Source organism: Heterodontus francisci, chromosome 5, assembly GCF_036365525.1.
Source record: "Heterodontus francisci isolate sHetFra1 chromosome 5, sHetFra1.hap1, whole genome shotgun sequence".
In the NCBI taxonomy this organism is placed as follows: Eukaryota; Metazoa; Chordata; class Chondrichthyes; order Heterodontiformes; family Heterodontidae; genus Heterodontus; species Heterodontus francisci.
The window spans coordinates 151,580,754-151,599,287 of NC_090375.1; the positions used below are offsets into that span (position 1 = coordinate 151,580,754).

At 42.9% G+C, this 18,534-nt stretch overlaps 1 protein-coding gene across 3 annotated transcripts in view; it reads left to right on the top strand.

The window, feature by feature from the left end:
• The window catches only part of fbxl2 (F-box and leucine-rich repeat protein 2), a 305,824-nt gene that overhangs the window by 146,591 nt on the left and 140,699 nt on the right, over positions 1 to 18,534 (top strand). For 2 of the 3 annotated variants that reach the window (XR_010975078.1, XM_068032240.1), the window contains exons 6-8: positions 4,111 to 4,185; positions 4,454 to 4,522; positions 4,607 to 4,702. Coding sequence is in view for 2 of the 3 variants with exons in the window: in XM_068032240.1 (XP_067888341.1) it covers positions 4,111 to 4,185; positions 4,454 to 4,522; positions 4,607 to 4,702 (240 nt within the window). In the remaining variant the exon portion in view is untranslated. The remainder of the gene's footprint in view (positions 1 to 4,110; positions 4,186 to 4,453; positions 4,523 to 4,606; positions 4,703 to 18,534) is intronic. The other variant, XM_068032241.1, reaches the window with a different exon arrangement.

Here is an 18,534-nt window from a genome sequence, read left to right on the forward strand (position 1 = left end):
GCCTAGAGGGGATCTCATGACAACACCATCTATTTGGGCATGCAAGGTGTTAAAACTGAACTCAGCTGCGTGAGTTGCTGAGTTCATAAGTTCAATGAATACTGATTCACGCAATGGTGGTGGGTCTAGATTGCCATGATATATTTCCGATATGTCGATGATACGTTTGCTATATTTAAATCCGCAACTCACACGTCTTAATGGGCACTCAAATACACCTTTGAAATGGAGCAGTCAAATGAGCTCCCTTTCCTTGGCGTGCTAGTTAAGAAATCTGCTGGGGGTTCTCTACCACAGTCTACCACAAGCCTACCTTCACTGGTCAGTACACTGATTGGGATTCTTACAGTTCCACATGCTATAAGATCGGCCTTATCGGCAACCTCGTAAATAGGACCCGAGGCATTTGCTCACCATGCAAGCTTCATGCAGCACTAGGGCAAATCAAAGGCATTTTGTGTGACAATGGCTACCCTGATCAGATCATTTCTCACTGCATATTGTGCGAATTTATGATTGGGCCTAAGGCCAGCAATTTTGGCCCTGAAAATTGCCCAGTCTACCTCATTACCCTGGAAGGGTAATGTATCCCAAAATTTTGAGCAACAGGTGAAGCTGGCTTTTTCATGCTGCCACTATGCAGCAGCAGCACATATAGTGTTTCCCACTAACAGGATGCTGCCATCAAGCCAAAAAGATGTCCTGCCTGTCTCACAAATGAGTAACGTGGTATATACATTTCAGTGCCAATGTGATGCTAGGTATAGAGGACATACGTCCCAAAGACTGGCGGATCATATCAAGCAGCATGTCCCACTATTTGCAATGGGCAAGGTACTGACCGTACCCAACCAGCCCGTGCTTGCAAAACTCAAAACAGTGCCCAACATGAGATGTGATTCTGCGATTGGACAACATTTGCTAAATAATCCTCCGCGTGCTAAGAATTACACTAACAACCAGTTTAAGATGGTCAGTCGGGCTTGCAGTGTGGCGCATTTGCGTGTACTGGAAGCTACATATATTAATACACAGGGCCCTGTTCTTTGTAGACAGAAAGAACATGTACCCACATTGCGCCTGTTTCAGCTTAACAAAGTAAGTGACAGCATTCACTGGATCGTTCTTCAGGGCAATGCCTTGACCAGAGTCAAGCTGCCTGGTTTAAATTTCAACAAAGCTTGGCAGTTAACTGTTAGTCATCATAAACTGGTGCATTCTCCATGGCAATGCCTCTACCAATCAGAATTCAGTTGCCAACCAACCAGCACACTCTCCTCATACAGTATAAATTTGTTGCTTTCCCTTATATTGGTATCCTTGCAAATTGTACTGATGAGTGCAAGATAAAAAGCTTCGACAAAATTTCTCTGCTGGTACAGAACTTGAGTATTGCTGAAAACAAACGACTATTATCTAAGCCTGTGATAAACTTGTGCAGCGCTCTTAAATTTCCCCTCAATCTCCTTTCTTCTAAGGAGTGCAACCCAAGTTTTTCCAACTTAACCTTGTAACTAAAATCTCCCATCCCAGGCTCTTGCCTGGCCCGTTCTTGCCGAGCCCACGCGGTCCCTCCCTCCCCCGCACCTGTGCCGTCCCTCACTCCCCCTGCACCCTCCCTCCACCCCCCACCCCCGCGCCACCTTCTCTCTCTCTCCCCCCGCGCCGCCCCCCGCACCCCCCCCCCGCGCCCTCCCCCGTACCCCCCCCCCCCGGCGCCCTCCCCCACACCCCCCCCGCTCCCTCCCCCACCCCCCCCCCCGCGCCCTCCCCCACACCCCCCCCCCCGCGCCCTCCCCCTCACCCCCCCCCCCTCGCGCCGTCCTCCCGCCGCCCCCCCCTCGCGCCGTCCTCCCGCCGCCCCCCCCCCCGCGCCGTCCTCCGGCCGCCCCCCCCCCCCCCCCCGCGCCGTCCTCCCGCCGCCCCCCCCCCCGCGCCGTCCTTCCGCCGCCCCCCCCCCCCCTGCGCCGTTCTCGCCTGTGTGTGCTCTCCCAGCCCGTGCCCCTCCCCCCTCACGCACTCGCTCGCCACTCATTTATGCTGAGCCAGACCATGCGAAAGTTTGGGCTTTGTTTTACCCAAAGTGGAGCTTCATCCCTGTCATCTGCACCCTTGACCACCTCTGTCCTTTCCACAGTACATTTAATGCCAAAGTCTTTAAACGTGGACTATTTTTCCCCTCCTCATAGGCTTCCTACCCTCTCCCCTCCATAAACGCCCAACTGACCCAAAACACAGCCACCCATATTAACTTAACTCCTGCTTGCCCATCACCCCTGTCTTTACTGGCAGATAGCTGCGCTGGTTGAAGTGTAAAGTGAAGAAAATTTTGAAAGCTCACAGAAAACTCGCATTCTTTTTCCTATTCTTGTTATGAAAAATCACAGGAGGGAAAAAATAAAATGGCACTGACTGAGCAACTTTTTTTTGGAGGCTGAGAATGCAAGATTCTGCTTCTCTCAGTACGAGCTCCTCCTCAAAGTGGCTCCACGATTTGATTGCTAAAGAGTAATGTACCCTGCTGGGAGCTGCAGCAAGTTCCTGGCCCACTTGACATCAGCCTCTCAGTTCTGTCTAACTTATTTTCCTTTCCCTTCAAGTACTGCAATGGTAAGGCATGGCCTGCTTTGTTTCCACTACTCTACCTGACTTGACTCTTATCTCCCCTCTCCAACAGCAGCTACTGCATGTTCCAACCTCCTCAGCACTCTATTTGTTTGACCTAACCTAACCTGCGTATCGTCTTCCTTATATTGCGAGGTTTTGGTCTGCTCAGCCTTTCTACTCTGCCCAACCTAACTCTCATGGTGTGTTACCTACCCACTTCTCCTACAGAGCAGATTGGTGCCTTAGCCACTGAGTAACTTGAAAGGGAACAGGTTTTCAGTCAATTGTTTTATGGTCCTAATATATTACAGTTTGGTCATTTCATCAAAATATTTTAATCAAAGATTTAGAATTCAGTTTTAATGTAAACTTTTACCACTAGATTCAGAATGAAGTCTCAGTTGAACTTTATAAAATAACTTGGAGGTTGTGCATGTTATTTAAATAAAGCAGTTGCAAATATGAGTCCATTCTGGGTTTAAAGGAGGGAACATGTGGGTATTTTAAACTTTTTTTTTATTGGAGGTGGGATGCCCATTGGAAATTAATAGAGACCCTGCTTGTGTTGGGCCCTGTGTTTGTGCTGGGTGTTTATAGTTAACATTTTTGTCTTCAAAGCTGCAATGTTTATCAACAAGTGCCGCATGGGAACAGAGTGGTTCCTAAGTTCAGGATTAGGTGTTCATGTGATGTATGTAGATAAGTCTCCAAAGCCAAATGCACTGAGGGCGAGAGAGAGATGCCAGGGCTCAACTGCACGGTGCAACCTGGGTACCTTGTGGCTTGTTGGGAGGGCAGAGTGAGAGCGAAAAGGTGCTTGTGAGACTTGAGAAAATGTGCTTCTGTTCTTTGTACTAAATCATTTACTTTTCAGCTGCAAGCAGCAGGAACAGCGCTTGAGGAACAGTTCATCTGAGTGCCCACTTCAAAACTGAATGTGTCTCCTTGCCTGTTTCAGCTTCAGTTCTGTGTCCTGCTCTTCTTCCTCCCATCTTGAGTCTAGTTCATTCCCCTAGATTCTCTCATTTGCGCACAATGCAGTGTTTTCTGGGCACACCAGTACCAAAATGGACCACAGCTGTGGACCCACTGCAGCAACATCTGGAAGATTATTGAGTCTGGGATACAATTGCAACCAGTTCAAGCCCTAGTCCACTGAAATATTGTTCCAGTATGTATTTTGTAACCAATTTCTTACTCTTGCGCATTCTAACATGCCTGTCTCCGCCATTATTATTTGCGTGTTAGTCAACTAAAAGAAAAAAAAAGATGCATATTGCTCATCAGCTCTCACTTTATCATTGTCCTTTTTATCTCAAAGAAAACAAATCTCCATCTGAGAACTCTTTACTGTCTCAAGTGCTTTGGATTAATTTAAGTCTCCAATCCCTACAATTTGTCGCCCATATATTTAAAAAAAATTATTTGTGAACAATCCTAGCCTGTACTGACGCTGACCTTTCCGCATTACCATTGACCATGTTCCCTGTGCTTCTTGATTAGTGCTTCGTTATCCTTGCATGCTGCTACAGTCTCATTGCTGCCAGTCAGCCACAGCTATCCCAGTCAACAATACAGGTAGACTGTGTAATTTACCTTTGTCTGGTTAATATTTGTATTGAATGAGAACTTTTATTACTTTTGCTATGATTCAATTTTAGACTTTAATGCAACATACACTGATAAATTGATGTATCTCTGTTGAGAAGCACGACTCTTTGTTTACCTGAAATTAATTCTGTGCTGTCAAAAGAATTGCAGAAAAGCTATTTTAACAGAGGATTTATGGTTTTCAAAATACTTTGTAGTTAATTATTTTGAATCTGCAACTTGTTTTTATCTTTAGGACTTTTGCACAGAACTGCAAGAATATTGAAGATTTAAATCTGAATGGCTGCACAAAAATTAATGATAGGTAAGCAAAATGGGTTTAAATTGGGTTGATTTGTTTTATTAGCAAGGTTAACAACAGTTTGAGTGTTTCTTTTTCTTTTGGCAGCACCTGCGTCAGCCTTAGTAAATTCTGCACTAAACTGAAAAACCTGGATCTCACATCTTGTGTATCTATAACAAACAATTCATTGAAGGCTTTGAGGTAATTAATATTTTGCTTTCTTCTTGGATTATTCTTGTATCGCTTAACCACAAGGTTAAACAAACCAGGATCTGGCCAAAGTGGACTGGGAGCAGCTACTTGGAGGAAAGACACATCAGACCAGTGGGAGTTTTTCAAAAAGGAAATATAGAGAGGTCAGGGCCAACATGTTCCCGTAAAGGTGAAGGGTAGGACCTGGATGTCAAGGGATATAGAGGATTGGATAAGGGAAAGAAAGGAGGCTTATGGCAGATTCAGAGGGCTGAAAACAGCGGAGGCCCTAGAGTATAGAAAGTGTAAGGTGGGGGGGGGGTAACTTAAAAAAAAAAGTAATTAGGAGAGCGAAGAGGGGTCATAAAAAAACACTGGCGGACAAGATAAAGGAAAATCCTAAGGCGTTTTATAAGTATATTAAGGGTAAGAGGATAACCAGGGAAAGAGTAGGGACCAAAGTGACAATCTGTATGTGGAGCCGGAGGACGTAGGTGAGGTTTTGAATGATTACTTTTCATTTGTATTCACTATGGAGAAGGACGATGTAGGTGTAGAGATCAGGGAGGGGGATTGTGATATTTGAACAAATTAGCTTTGAAAGGGAGGAGGTATTAGCAGTTTTGGTGGGCTTAAAAGTGGATAACTCCCCAGGCCCAGATGAGATGTATCCCAGGCTGTTATGTGAGGCAAGGGAGGAGGTTGCGGGGGCTCTGACACAAACGTTCAAATCCTCTCTGGCCACGGGAGAGGCTTCAGAGGACTGGAGGACAATGTATGTGGTACCATTATTCAAGAAGGGTAGTAGGGATAAACAAGGTAATTTCAGACCAGTGAGTCTAACATCAGTGGTAGGGAAACTATTGGAAAAAATTCTGAGGGACAGGATTAATCTCCACTTGGAGAGGCAGGGATTAAATTAGGGCTAGTGAGCATGGCTTTGTCAGGGGGAGATTGTGTCTAACAAATTTGATTGAATTTTTCGAGGAGGTGACTAGGTGTGTAGCTGAGGGTAAAGCAGTTGATGTAGTCTACATGGACTTCAGTAAGGCTTTTGATAAGGTTCTGCATGGGAGATTGGTCAAGAAGGAAAGAGTCCATGGGATCCAGGGCAACTTGGCAAATTGGATTCAAAATTGGCTTAGTGGCAGGAGGCAGAGGGTGATAGTCGACGGTTATTTTTGCGATTGGAAACCTGTGACCAGTGGTGTACAGCAGGGATCGGTGCTGGGACCCTTGCTGTTTGTAGTGTACATTAATGATTTAGATATGAATATAGGAGGTATTATCAGTAAGTTCGCAGATGACACGAAAATTGGTGGTGTCGTAAATAGTGATGAGGAAAGCCTTAGATTACAGGACAATATAGATGGGCAGAGCAGTGGCAGATGGCATTTAATCCTGAGAAGTGTGAGGTGTTGCATTTTGGGAGGATTAACAAGGCAAGGGAATAGACAATAGATGGTAGAGCCCTAGGAACTACAGAGGGTCAGAGGGACCTTAGTGTACTTGTCCATAGATTACTGAAGGCAGCAGCACTAGTAGATAAGGTGGTTAGGAGGCATATGCAATACTTACCTTTATTAGCCGAGGCATAGAATATAAGAGCAGGGAGGTTATGATGGAGCTGTATAAGATGCTAGTTAGGCCACAGCTGGATTACTGTGTACAGTTCTGGTCGCCACACTATAGAAAGGATGTGATTGCACTGGAGAGGGTGCAGAGGAGATTCATCAGGATGTTGGCTGGAGAATTTCAGCTATGAAGAGAGACTGGATAGGCTAGGGTTGTTTTCTTAGAGCAGAGAAGGCTGAGGGGGGACCTGATTGAGGTATACAAAATTATGCAGAGCATAGATAGGCTAGATAGGAAGAAACTTTTTCCCTTAGTGGAGGTGTCAAAAACCAGGGGCATAGATTTAAGTTAAGGGGCAGGAGGTTTAGAGGGGATTTGAGGACATTTTGTTTCACCCAGAGGGTGGTTGGAATCTGGAACACACTGCCTGAAGGGGTGGTAGAGGCTGGTACCGTTACATTTAAGAAGTATTTAGATGAGCACTTGAAACGTCATAGCATACAACGCTATGGGCCAAGTGCTGGAAAATGGGATTAGAATAGATAGGTGCTGGATGGCCGGCACAGAGACGATGGGTTGAAGGGCCTGTTTCTGTGCTGTATAACTCTATGACTCGATGCAATATTTTGTTTCATCAATTTTCTTCACATTTTAAGTGTTAAGACTGCCAGCAGGTCCAGGGGAATAACTGTCTCCCTGGGCTAGCTGATTTTGTAAGTTCCCAGCTCTTGTTGATAGTGCAATAATATTGTTTGTTACAAATATAGCTACCCGAATAACAAGTAGCTATATTATTTGTAATATTCAGCCTAAACTACAGCGATGCACCTAATTTGATTATTTTTCCATTGTTCTTTTTTCATATTTAATTTTATCTTCATCCCCCTGCCAACTCAGTCAATTTTTTCTGAAGAGTTTTTCTTTAGTGCAAAGCTTTTAAGTTTAGTTGCTTCCTATCTTCCATCTTAAATGTACTGGTTAAAGCCAAGATTGGCGGGGTCATGGGTTTTATTATATCAGATGGGGATTGGATGTCCAGAAATGACTTTTCATTGTAGGCCCATAGAGGGAGAACGAGCCTAGAAGAGTAAACTTTTTCAGTGATTATGGTGTGTGAGGAATTAATTACAAAAATTATCCTAAATACTTTGAAGTGCAAAATGTTATCAGTTATTGTTTTTGGTACATCATTCAGGAAAAAAGACTAGGTTGAAGATGTTGTACTGTTTTATAACTCTAGCAAACCCTGCATCACTCTTGCAGTGCAACCGCAATGGCTAATATTCATCTTAATCAGCAAAGTCCTACCGAGAAGGCACATCCAAACTTTGAATATTGACCTGAACGTGTACCACAATTATTGAATTGATGATTAACTTGCTTTTGAGTTTAGCACAATCAAAATTAAATATCACATGCAACTCTTGCCTGTTTTGAGTCTTTGAGTTGTTGCTATCTCTACCTCTCTATTTTCTTTGTTTCTTTACACTTCTTACTCATTTCCTTCTCCATTCCCCCCATGCCCTTCTTACTTTTCTCTCTATTTTCTTTATCTCTTCTGCATTCTCAATCTTTTCTAACCCTGCTCCGTTTGTGTTTATATTCATGGGCTGGAAATGAGGCGGGGTGGGGGCGCGGTGTTGTGAAAATGAAGCAGCATCATCAAGACTCGAGATAGTTTAGTGCCAGCAACATTGCTGGCCTGCAAATTTGGGGGTGGGGTTGGGGGAGGTGGTTGGTGAGAAAAGAGTTGCTATAGACACTGCCATGAGTTTGAGGGTTGGGGGTCATTTGTGTCAACTGGATTTGGAGGGTGGGCTAGTGTAGGCAAAATTCATGTGTGCTTATGCTCTGCAGTGCTGCATGGGGTGAGGTAAGCACTTGCTTCTGGAAAAGCCTGTCAGCAGAAACAGCTGTTCTCCCAAAGAGGGCTAGAAATATCAACCAGATAGGCAGTATTGCTTGCTTGTTGCAATGGGACCTGATTGAGGGATTCATGATACTGCAGGTCAGAACTGGAGGAGGCGAACAGCACTATTCGGAGTAAGAGGTGCATATCGGCTCACTGTGCTTCTGTTGAGCGAGCCAGCAGCGCTGTCTAATTTTCACTGACAGATCAGCTGTTTTAAGCTGTCGGGTGGTTTTTCAGTTAGGAGCTGTTGGGCTGGCCTTTTGAAATCAACGTGGGCCAAACTTGGCTGGAGTTACTCTTTCAAGGGGAGGGGGTAAACGTAAACAGCAAGCAGAGAGCAATTCCTGTGTCATTAAAGGATATGCTTTCACATTCCTATTTATACATAAATCAACATATAATCTTTAACAGTGAAGACTGATCCTATTCAATAAAAAATGCTAACTTATTTGGTCAGGGAGTGTGGAAATGTCAATAATTTGTATTTGAGACACAGCAGAAAGAACTTGCTATATATTCATTTTGTTAGTCCTAGAACAACAAATTGCTTTTTTTCCACATCCTTTATGATCTCAAGTTGACAGGTTTGAACATTTTATTTAATACTAATGAAGCTGATAAATGATGGCAGTATAGTTTACTTTAATGTTTTTCCATACCTGCATAATTTTAAAACCATAATGAGCATGTCGTTTACATAATTAAATGCTGGCATTTAAAGTGCCCATTAATCATCTTTGTCCACAAGCTCTTGTTTCAGTGTTCGATAGTTGGCCTTTGATTTTGACGCAGTAAACAATTGTCTGCAGACTCATCAATTTTATATTCTATCCAAATTAATGGAAAACTTTGACATCAACTAGTAAATTTAGACTTTTCTAATCACGTGTTTAACAATGTCTGAAGAAAAGATGGTTATAGAGCTTCGCTGAGGAAGGGCCACTTCATCCTTTATTTGTGTATGTTGTGCTGAAACATACATGAGTAGTAAAATTTAAACTCTTGACTAAATTTTGGTTGTATATGCAGTATAACTCAAATACTCAACTGTAAACTTTTATCAATACTAGGTGGACTTGATTATGCTTTATTTCATTTATTGCCAGGAGTAAGCTGAGCTCATGGGGTAAATTGAGAGGTTTTTGATGTCCATAAAAAAGCTTCGGCTTTCCTTTTCAGTAGATACAAATGGTGTCTGCCAAAGATGTTTGTTCATTGCCACCTTCAGTAAGTTGTCTGTCTTGAGGGTTGGTCAAGAGGTTAATGGATTAGTTGTTTTGCCATTGTGAAACCATGCTCACTTTCAACTACTCTTCTAAATGTCAGTGGAAATTCCTACTGTAAGGTGATCTGAGTTGGTGCCTTCCATTTTGACATTAAAGCACAATACACAACAACTTGTCTACCTTAACTGCTCCTGAGACTCTGGCCATACCATCAGTATTATTGCAAGGTTATTCTGAAAGGATTATGTAAGCAGGTGAAGCATGTTCATGATGCTGCCCTGAGGCTCCCATCCATTGGTCAGTGCACATCACCTAACTGAATAGAATGAGAATCCCCTGGTTCCAGGAGATGTCCAACTACAATAGCAATGGAAATTGAGAAGAAAAATACTCTGGATGCTGGAAATTTGAAAGAAAGATGGAAAATGCTGGGAAAGACTCAGCAGGTCAGCCAACACTTATGAAGAGAGAAAAAGTTAAATATCCTGGTGAAAAGTTATTGACCTAAAAAGTTGACAGTTTTCCTCTCACCCGATATTAAGAAGTGAACTTGTTTACTTAAATGAGCAGTTCAAAGAAAAGTCATAAGGAGTGAATTAATAGTCTAACTAGCAAGCACCTTGACAAAATTTATAAAAATGTGTAATGCATATTTTTATTCATCATTGTAAATTTTTCTGTTACACTGTATAAAAAAAAAGTAAAATAATAAAGGCAGTCAATTTGGAGTCTGCAAAACCTCCCAGCAACTGGAAAAATCATCACTGGGACAGAGTCTAAACAGGAAGTATTAGATTTAAATTATGCAGAAAAAGCAAAATCAAGATTGGAAAAAAAAGCTGGAGAGAGAGAGATAAGTGACAGATAGAAAAAGTAAAGAAAATGTTGTTTTTATATCTCCAACACTATTTAAATTTTGAAGGTATGAGACTCCACACTTCCAAAATTCAATTTTCAGGGCCACAGATATTGTATGGGAGTAACTGACTCATCACACAGTTTAAAAATTCCCTTGTTCCTGAATGTACCAGTCCGAACTTTTTCTGGCATGTTTAGTGGGTACATTCTGAAACTTCACACTCTTGCATTAATTCCAGTGCTGAGTCTATTGACAGAGTACTGTTCTAGTGCAGCTTGTGGAGGAGCAGAGTAACTTGGACTGCCACTTCCGGATTTCCAAGTTTAACTGCCTCATTGCATATTTTGGAAGTTGTTGACTGACTTACTCGATGATAACAATAAGCGCTATTGGCCTCACCATTGCTCTCAACACAAAATCCAGGCAAGTGTCAAATTGCTGACTCACTTTGCCAGTTGTACATCAAAGAAAGCCAGAGGTCTGGTATGCAGTTTGATGGGCAAGTAAACTCCCACCTCAAACAGTGTTCCCATCACAGCAAATTAGACTTAGCCTTGCTGAACCTTAGTAACAGGACAATACATTTTGCATTAGGTCATCCTACCTTTAGAAAGGATCTAACTTACTGTGTGCAACATCATAGGATATGTTAGTATTATGTAAACATTTTTCAAATAGAATAAGCCACAGCCTCCATTAAAGCTCATTTGCTAGTTCATCAGTCCAGTGCTATGTACAAATATATTTTCTTCTGTCTCTTTCAAAATTGTAAATGCAATATTCGAGATGCCTAGAATGAGGGGACATAGATACAAATCTAAACTTAAGAGATTTAGAACAGGGAGCAACAAATGTTTTACACAGTTGAAGCTGTGTAATTCACTTCCAGGATCAGCGGGCGAGGGAGAAACTGTCGACATTCAAGATTTGATTGGATTGGTGGATAAAGGAAAAGGGAGTGAAGGGATATGGGAACTGTGATTTAAAAATATATATATATATTTCTTGCTCTAGTTGTGGCTGCCGCTTGCAAGACTGACATTAGTTGCCCTTCCCTACTTGCCCTGTTTGTGGTTTAATACAACTGAGTAGCTAGCTGGGCCACTTCAGAGGGCAATTGTCAACCACATTGGTGTGTGACCGGAATCACGCAGAGGCCAGACCAGATAAGGATGGCAGGTTTCCTTTCTTAAAAGACATTAATGAAGTATTTGGGGTTTTTAATGACAATCCAACAGCTCCATGGTCAAGTTTGCTGATGCCAGCTTTTTAAATGTGAGTAGGGCTTGAGTGGAAGGTAAACGCTGACCCTTCCCCCACCACTGCTGTGATTGAGAGACTTCATCCTCCTGCTGAGCCTGTGACTGGCCACTGGTTATACTGGTTTTTCTGCTTCAGCCTCATCCTGCCAGCTCCATGAGGGGTCCTGGGGAGCCCGTGGAGCAGGCTTTCAGCTACCTTTTCAAGAACACCCTGCCGCAGGTTCACACGGCCTGGCTCGCCGGCTGGACATGCTAGCTATGTGTATGTATTAGTCCCTGTCCATGTAGCAGAGCCTGGTCTCCAATTGTCTCAGCCATTCCTGCCATTGGACGAAGACCTTGCTTTGCTCGGACTGTGTGGTAGTCGGTGTGCAATGGCCACCCCACGTTAAAAGAACCCACACACAGGCATGTTTCACACCCTCAAAATGAATCTTCTGGACCTGGAGTATCAGGATTGGACTATTCAGTCACCTAAGGACCCACAACCCTGGAGTGGAAGAAAGTGATCCTCGTTCCTGAGGGACTGCTTAAGAAGAAGAAACGCTGATATGGACTATTTGAGCCTGTTCCCATGTTGTAACTTGTGTATTTCTGTGTAAATCTGTCATTGTAAAAAAAAAAGTTACCAGAAGCTCCTGATATTTTACCACATTTTAATCATTTTATGAACTCAGGCAGAATTGTGTAAAGTTCTTGTTATGCAATTAAACCCACACCTTGTTTAAATGTGATAGCTTCTGTTGTTAAGATGCCAAATGCCATCTGTAAAAGAGTAAGATTGGTCTGTAACTGACTCATGACTGAAGGTCACTTGCTGCTTTATTATGTATGTTTAACAATAGAATTACCATTCCTCTAATCATTCCCCCCTCATCAACTTTGAGGTAGGATGCCAGCAACATTGGTGTATTCACAAATTATTGCACTCAAACTGTGCTATGTCAGGGATTTCCCTGGCCGCCTTAATTTTATTGCCCTGTTGTGATCCTGAAATTTTTGGCCCTGCATTTTGGGTCAGGATCCTATCAGAAGAAAAGCTTTATCAACTGATTACAGATGCCTCTCATCCAAGTCTGCTATGAAACCATCTTCAGTACTGGTTGACAGGTTTCCTAATTAATCTGTGTCTGACCTGATGCCTCATTGTGCCATCCTATAACTTGTCCTCTTTGTTAAAGGGTAGATCCTACTCTTGTTTCCCTAATTCCATTAAATCAGTGCAACAGTGAGTTTCATAACTCTAAAGTAATGTTCTAAGATCTTAATTATTTAATTCACAGTTCTTTATACTTGGTATTTCAATTTTCTACAGTTTCAGATTATTTATCTAAGATTGAGTCTCATTTCCTGCGAATGCTGCAGAAATGAGGTTGAGAAAGCCTCTTTGCCAGTCTGATGCCACTTGATTTACCTGGGTTTGGTAGGTCAGTTGCCTCAATCATCCTCCTGAAATAAGGAGGGTTTGCAGATTGTTGTCACAATTTGCATAGCAATTTTTTTCTAGTAAGTTGTGAATGCCTGAGCTTTCCTTTCAATCTGTTTAACAGCCTAGTTGATAGTTGTCCAGTTTTTCTCATTCGTCTCTGCTCTGTAAAAAGCAAACTCGGCCTTGGTATCTTGATTTTCATTTATATTCATTTTTGGGAAACTAGTTCACTTGAGATTGGGGTCACTTGTGTCAGTATGCTTGTTCTTAAATTCCTGCTGTTATGCCATGTTTTGACCATATCATTATCCTGTTTACTGGCAAATGAGATTGAGTGGCAGCCGGACTGCACAAATTGCACAGACAGGATCTGTTGTGGATCGGCCAGTTCTGCTGCACCTTCTCTTTATTTGATCTGTTGTGGATGGACCACCTTCTGTTTATTTGGTGGCCTGGCTGTTGTGTGGTCAATGCTTCCTTGAAAGGGTTGTTTCCCTTTTAATAGTGGAAATATCATTGTGCATTTAGCAAAACGTCCAGTTCAAATATTTCTATAAGGAGTATAAACTTTTCAGTTGTTAACTGCATTAGGCTTCTACCTTGGCTGTTGTGTTTTATTTGCAATTATTGCTGTCCCAAAATATATGGCCCACTTTATTCAAGGTAGACATGGTCAATGGCAGTCTCCTACCTGCCTTTGGGAAATTCAGTTGGAGAGTAAGTACTCCATGAAGTTCATATGAAAGCTGAAACAAAAGCTGATCCAAGTAATATGTATTTGGGATAGAAATTGTCTCCACTCTCATCTAACCTAAGGCTTTGTGTACATATGATGAATTAGTGAGGTATTTTGATCATTAGGGAGGTGGGTTGCTGTTCTAGTTGCAGTGAAATTCTTTCACAAACAAGGCTTTTTTAATCCTACACAGACTTTTCTATGTGTCTGTAAATTCCCCTGCTTTCCTTTTGTAGATATAGATCTTTTAAGACAGGAAAAGCATTCTGATCAGTGGTACTAACATGGGCTAACTGGTAATATCTTGCTTGTTTTAGCAGCAGTGGAACATTCTCGTCTGTTAAGAGTTCAGGTAGTGGTTTTGTAGGACTGCAAAATACTGCATTTAAACAAGGTTCAAACAATTGAAACTGGTGGAATGGCATGAATGGTACTAAGCTAACTAAGATAAAGCAGGTTGCATTGGAAGAATATAACTCAAGACATCTATGAATGTTTAATGTATACATCTTAAAATATTTAAAAGCCAGTATTAAAAGATTTTAGTACCTGGAAATATAAGCTTCACATGCCATAACTTCAAAGCATTTAAAATGAAAAGTGGCTGCAGTGAGACTGAATGAAACTGCCGTGTTTGCTGTCATCTAGTGTTCAGTTTTGGAATGAAAGAGCTGGTCAAGCCAACAACTATCACTTTCATTCCTTTTGCACCTTTTAATGTAGCAACATCCCAAGAGTCATTAGGCGTACTGATTATTGACAGAGTTTGAAGAGATGACCGAAAGGATGGTCAAAGTTGTAGGCTTTCAGGAATCTTATAAGGGTTGAGGGAGAAGTACCAATGTAGAAAAGCAGGAGGGAGTTCCCGAGAGTAAGGTAGAGACAGCTAAAAGCTTTGCCATGGACGGTGGAGGTAGAAAGGATACAAAGGTTGAAAGACCAAAAGACATTGGATGGGATGTAGGGCTGAAGGAGACTGTAGAGTTAGGGTGATGCCTGGAAGATTTATAAAGAAGGACAAGGATTTTGAATTCAACACATTGAGGAGGACAGTCAACCCGTGGAGATTGGTGCAGACAGTTATAGAATGCTAAATTTGGATGTATGGTTTGGTGGAACTTGGCAAAGTCAGTGGGGTGAACATTGGAGAGATTGACGTGAAAGTAAAGAAGGCATGAATTGCTATATTGAGCGGTGGATAAGACATAGGTTTGAAAATCTGCTCCAGTCTACCAGGACATTGAGGTTGCACATTGTTAAATCCAGCCCAAGTGAGTTGTTGGGGAGGTGGACAAATGCTCAAGACAGCACAAGTGGTGGTTGTGGATAGGGCAGTGATGACATATCGATCATCTTTGGCCTCCTTATCTCAAGAGACAATGGGTAAGCGCCTGGAGGTGGTCAGTGGTGTGTGGAGCAGCGCCTGGAGTGGCTATAAAGTCCAATTCTAGAGTGACAGGCTCTTCCACAGGTGCTGCAGGAAAATTTGTTTATCGGGGCTGTTACACAGTTGGCTCTCCCCTTGCGCTTTTGTCTTTTTTCCTGCCAACTGCTAAGTCTCTTCGACTCACCACACTTTAGCCCCGTCTTTATGACTGCCCGCCAGCTCTGGCGATCGTTGGCAACTGAACGCTGGCAGTCGATAGATACGTGGTAACTTGACCTCATTCCTGCACATGATGTTGAGGGGAAATATGAACAAAAAAGAGAAGTTACTATGTAAGGGCAGGAGGTGAAGCCACCATGAAACATGTAGAAAAAAGCACAAAAGTATAGATAAATGGGACTTGGTGAAAGTTAGGATACAGACAGCAGAGTTTTGTATGAGCTGAACTTTACAGAGGATGGAAGATAAGGGATTGGCCAGGAGAGGATTGGAATAGTCGCGTCTTGAGTCTCATGGACAAAGACGAGAGTGGTCCCAAAGGGAGAGTGGTCCCAAAGGAAGAGTGCTAAATTGGGGGAAGGCCAACTATACCAAAATTCGGCAGGAGCTGGGGAATGTAGATTGGGAGCAGCTGTTTGAAGGTAAATCCACATTTGATATGTGGGAGGCTTTTAAAGAGAGGTTGATTAGCGTGCAGGAGAGACACGTTCCTGTGAAAATGAGGGATAGAAATGGCAAGATTAGGGAACCATGGATGACCGGTGAAATTGAGAGACTAGCTAAGAGGAAAAAGGAAGCATACATAAGGTCTAGGAGGCTGAAGAAAGACGAAGCTTTGAAAGAATATCGGGAATGTAGGACCAATCTGAAATGAGGAATTAAGAGGGCTAAAAGGGGTCATGAAATATCTTTAGCAAACAGGGTTAAGGAAAATCCCAAAGCCTTTTATTCATATATAAGGAGCAAGAGGGTAACTAGAGAAAGGATTGGCCCACTCAAGGGCAAAGGAGGAAAGTTATGCGTGGAGTCAGAGAAAATGGGTGAGATTCTGAACGAGTACTTTGCATCGGTATTCACCGAGGAGAGGGACATGACGGATGTTGAGGTTAGGGACAGATGTTTGATTACTCTAGGTCAAGTCGGCACAAGGAGGGAGGAAGTGTTGGGTATTCTAAAAGGCATTAAGGTGGACAAGTCCCCAGGTCCGGATGGGATCTATCCCAGGTTACTGAGGGAAGCGAGAGAGGAAATAGCTGGGGCCTTAACAGATATCTTTGCAGCATCCTTAAACACGGGTGAGGTCCCGGAGGACTGGAGAATTGCTAATGTTGTCCTCTTGTTTAAGAAGGGTAGCAGCGAAAATCCAGGTAATTATAGACCGGTGAGCCTGACGTCAGTGGTAGGGAAGCTGCTGGAGAAGATACTGAGGGATAGGATCTATTCCCATTTGGAAGAAAATGGGCTTATCAGTGATAGGCAACATGGTTTTGTGCAGGGAAGGTCATGTCTTACCAACTTAATAGAATTCTTTGAGGAAGTGACAAAGTTGATTGATGAGGGAAGGGCTGTAGATGTCATATACATGGACTTCAGTAAGGCGTTTGATAAGGTTCCCCATGGTAGGCTGATGGAGAAAGTGAAGGCGCATGGGGTCCAAGGTGTACTAGCTAGATGGATAGAGAACTGGCTGGGCAACAGGAGACAGAGAGTAGCAGTGGAAGGGAGTTTCTCAAAATGGAGTGGTGTTCCACAGGGATCCGTGCTGGGACCACTGTTTGTGATATACATAAATGATTTGGAGGAAGGTATAGGTGGTCTGATTAGCAAGTTTGCAGACGACACTAAGATTGGTGGAGTAGCAGATAGTGAAGGGGACTGTCAGAATACAGCAGAATATAGATAGATTGGAGAGTTGGGCAGAGAAATGGCAGATGGTGTTCAATCAGGGAAAATGCGAGGTGATGCATTTTGGAAGATCCAATTCAAGAGTGAATTATACAGTAAATGGAAAAGTCCTGGGGAAAATTGATGTACAGAGAGATTTGGGTGTTCAGGTCCATTGTTCCCTGAAGGTGGCAACGCAGGTCAATAGAGTGGTCAAGAAGGCATACGGCATGCTTTCCTTCATTGGACGGGGTATTGAGTATAAGGGTTGGCAGGTCATGTTACAGTTGTATAAGACTTTGGTTCAGCCACATTTGGAATACTGCGTGCAATTCTGGTCGCCACATTACCAAAAGGATGTGGATGCTTTGGAGAGGGTGCAGAGGAGGTTCACCAGGATGTTGCCTGGTATGGAGGGCGCTAGCTATGAAGAGAGGTTGAGCAGATTAGGATTATTTTCATTAGAAAGACGGAGGTTGAAGGGGGACCTGATTGAGGTGTACAAAATCATGAGAGGTATAGACAGGGTGGATAGCGAGAAGCTTTTTCCCAGAGTGGGGGATTCAAATACTAGGGGTCACGAGTTCAAAGTGAGAGGGGAAAAGTTTAGGGGGGATATGCGTGGAAAGTTCTTTACGCAGAGGGTGGTGGGTGTCTGGAACGCGTTGCCAGTGGAGGTGGTAGACGCGGGCACGATAGCGTCTTTTAAGATGTATCTAGACAGATACATGAATGAGCAGGAAGCAAAGAGATACAGACCCTTAGAAAATAGGCGACATGTTTAGATAGAGGATCTGGATCGGCGCAGGCTTGGAGGGCCGAAGGGCCTGTTCCTGTGCTGTAATTTTCTTTGTTCTTTGTTCTCTTTTGTTCTAACAGAAACCTGGCTGAGAAAACAAAAACCGAAAATGATGAAGATATTCAACAGATTTAGCAGTATTTGTGGAGACACAGTTAACATTTCAGGTTGATGACCATTCATCAGAACTGGGAAAAGTTATAAATGTAGTAAGATTTGAGCAAGTGAAGGAGGGTGAGGGTGGAAAAAAGAACAAAAGAAAGGTCTGTGTTCGGGTGGAAGGCAGGAAAGATTAAATGACAAAAGATTTCATGGTGCAAAGCTGAAGGAGTGGCAATGGGACAAGTGAAGAAACAAAAGATGTGTCTAAAGAAGGTGTAAATCATGAACAGCTGCTGTCCGAAAGCAAAAGAGAAGAGTAAAACCCAAATAGCAAAGGAAAAGGAAACAATATGGGGGCAAAGGTTATGATCTAAAATTGTTGAACTCGCTGTTAAGTCCGGAAGGCTATAAAGTGCCCAGTTGAAAAATAAGGTGCTGTTCCTCAAACTTACTGTGAGCTTCATTGGAACACTGAAAGGTTAAAGAGGTCAGAGTGGGAATAAGGTAGAGTATTAAAATGATGGACGACTGGAAGCTCAGGGTCATGCTTGGGGATTAAACGCAGGGGTTCTGCAAAATCGTAACCCAGTCTGCGTTTGGCCTCCTCTATGTTGAGGGTTTCAGCAGCAATTGGGTTGAGGAAGGGGAGGAGATGGGTGATATGGAGGCT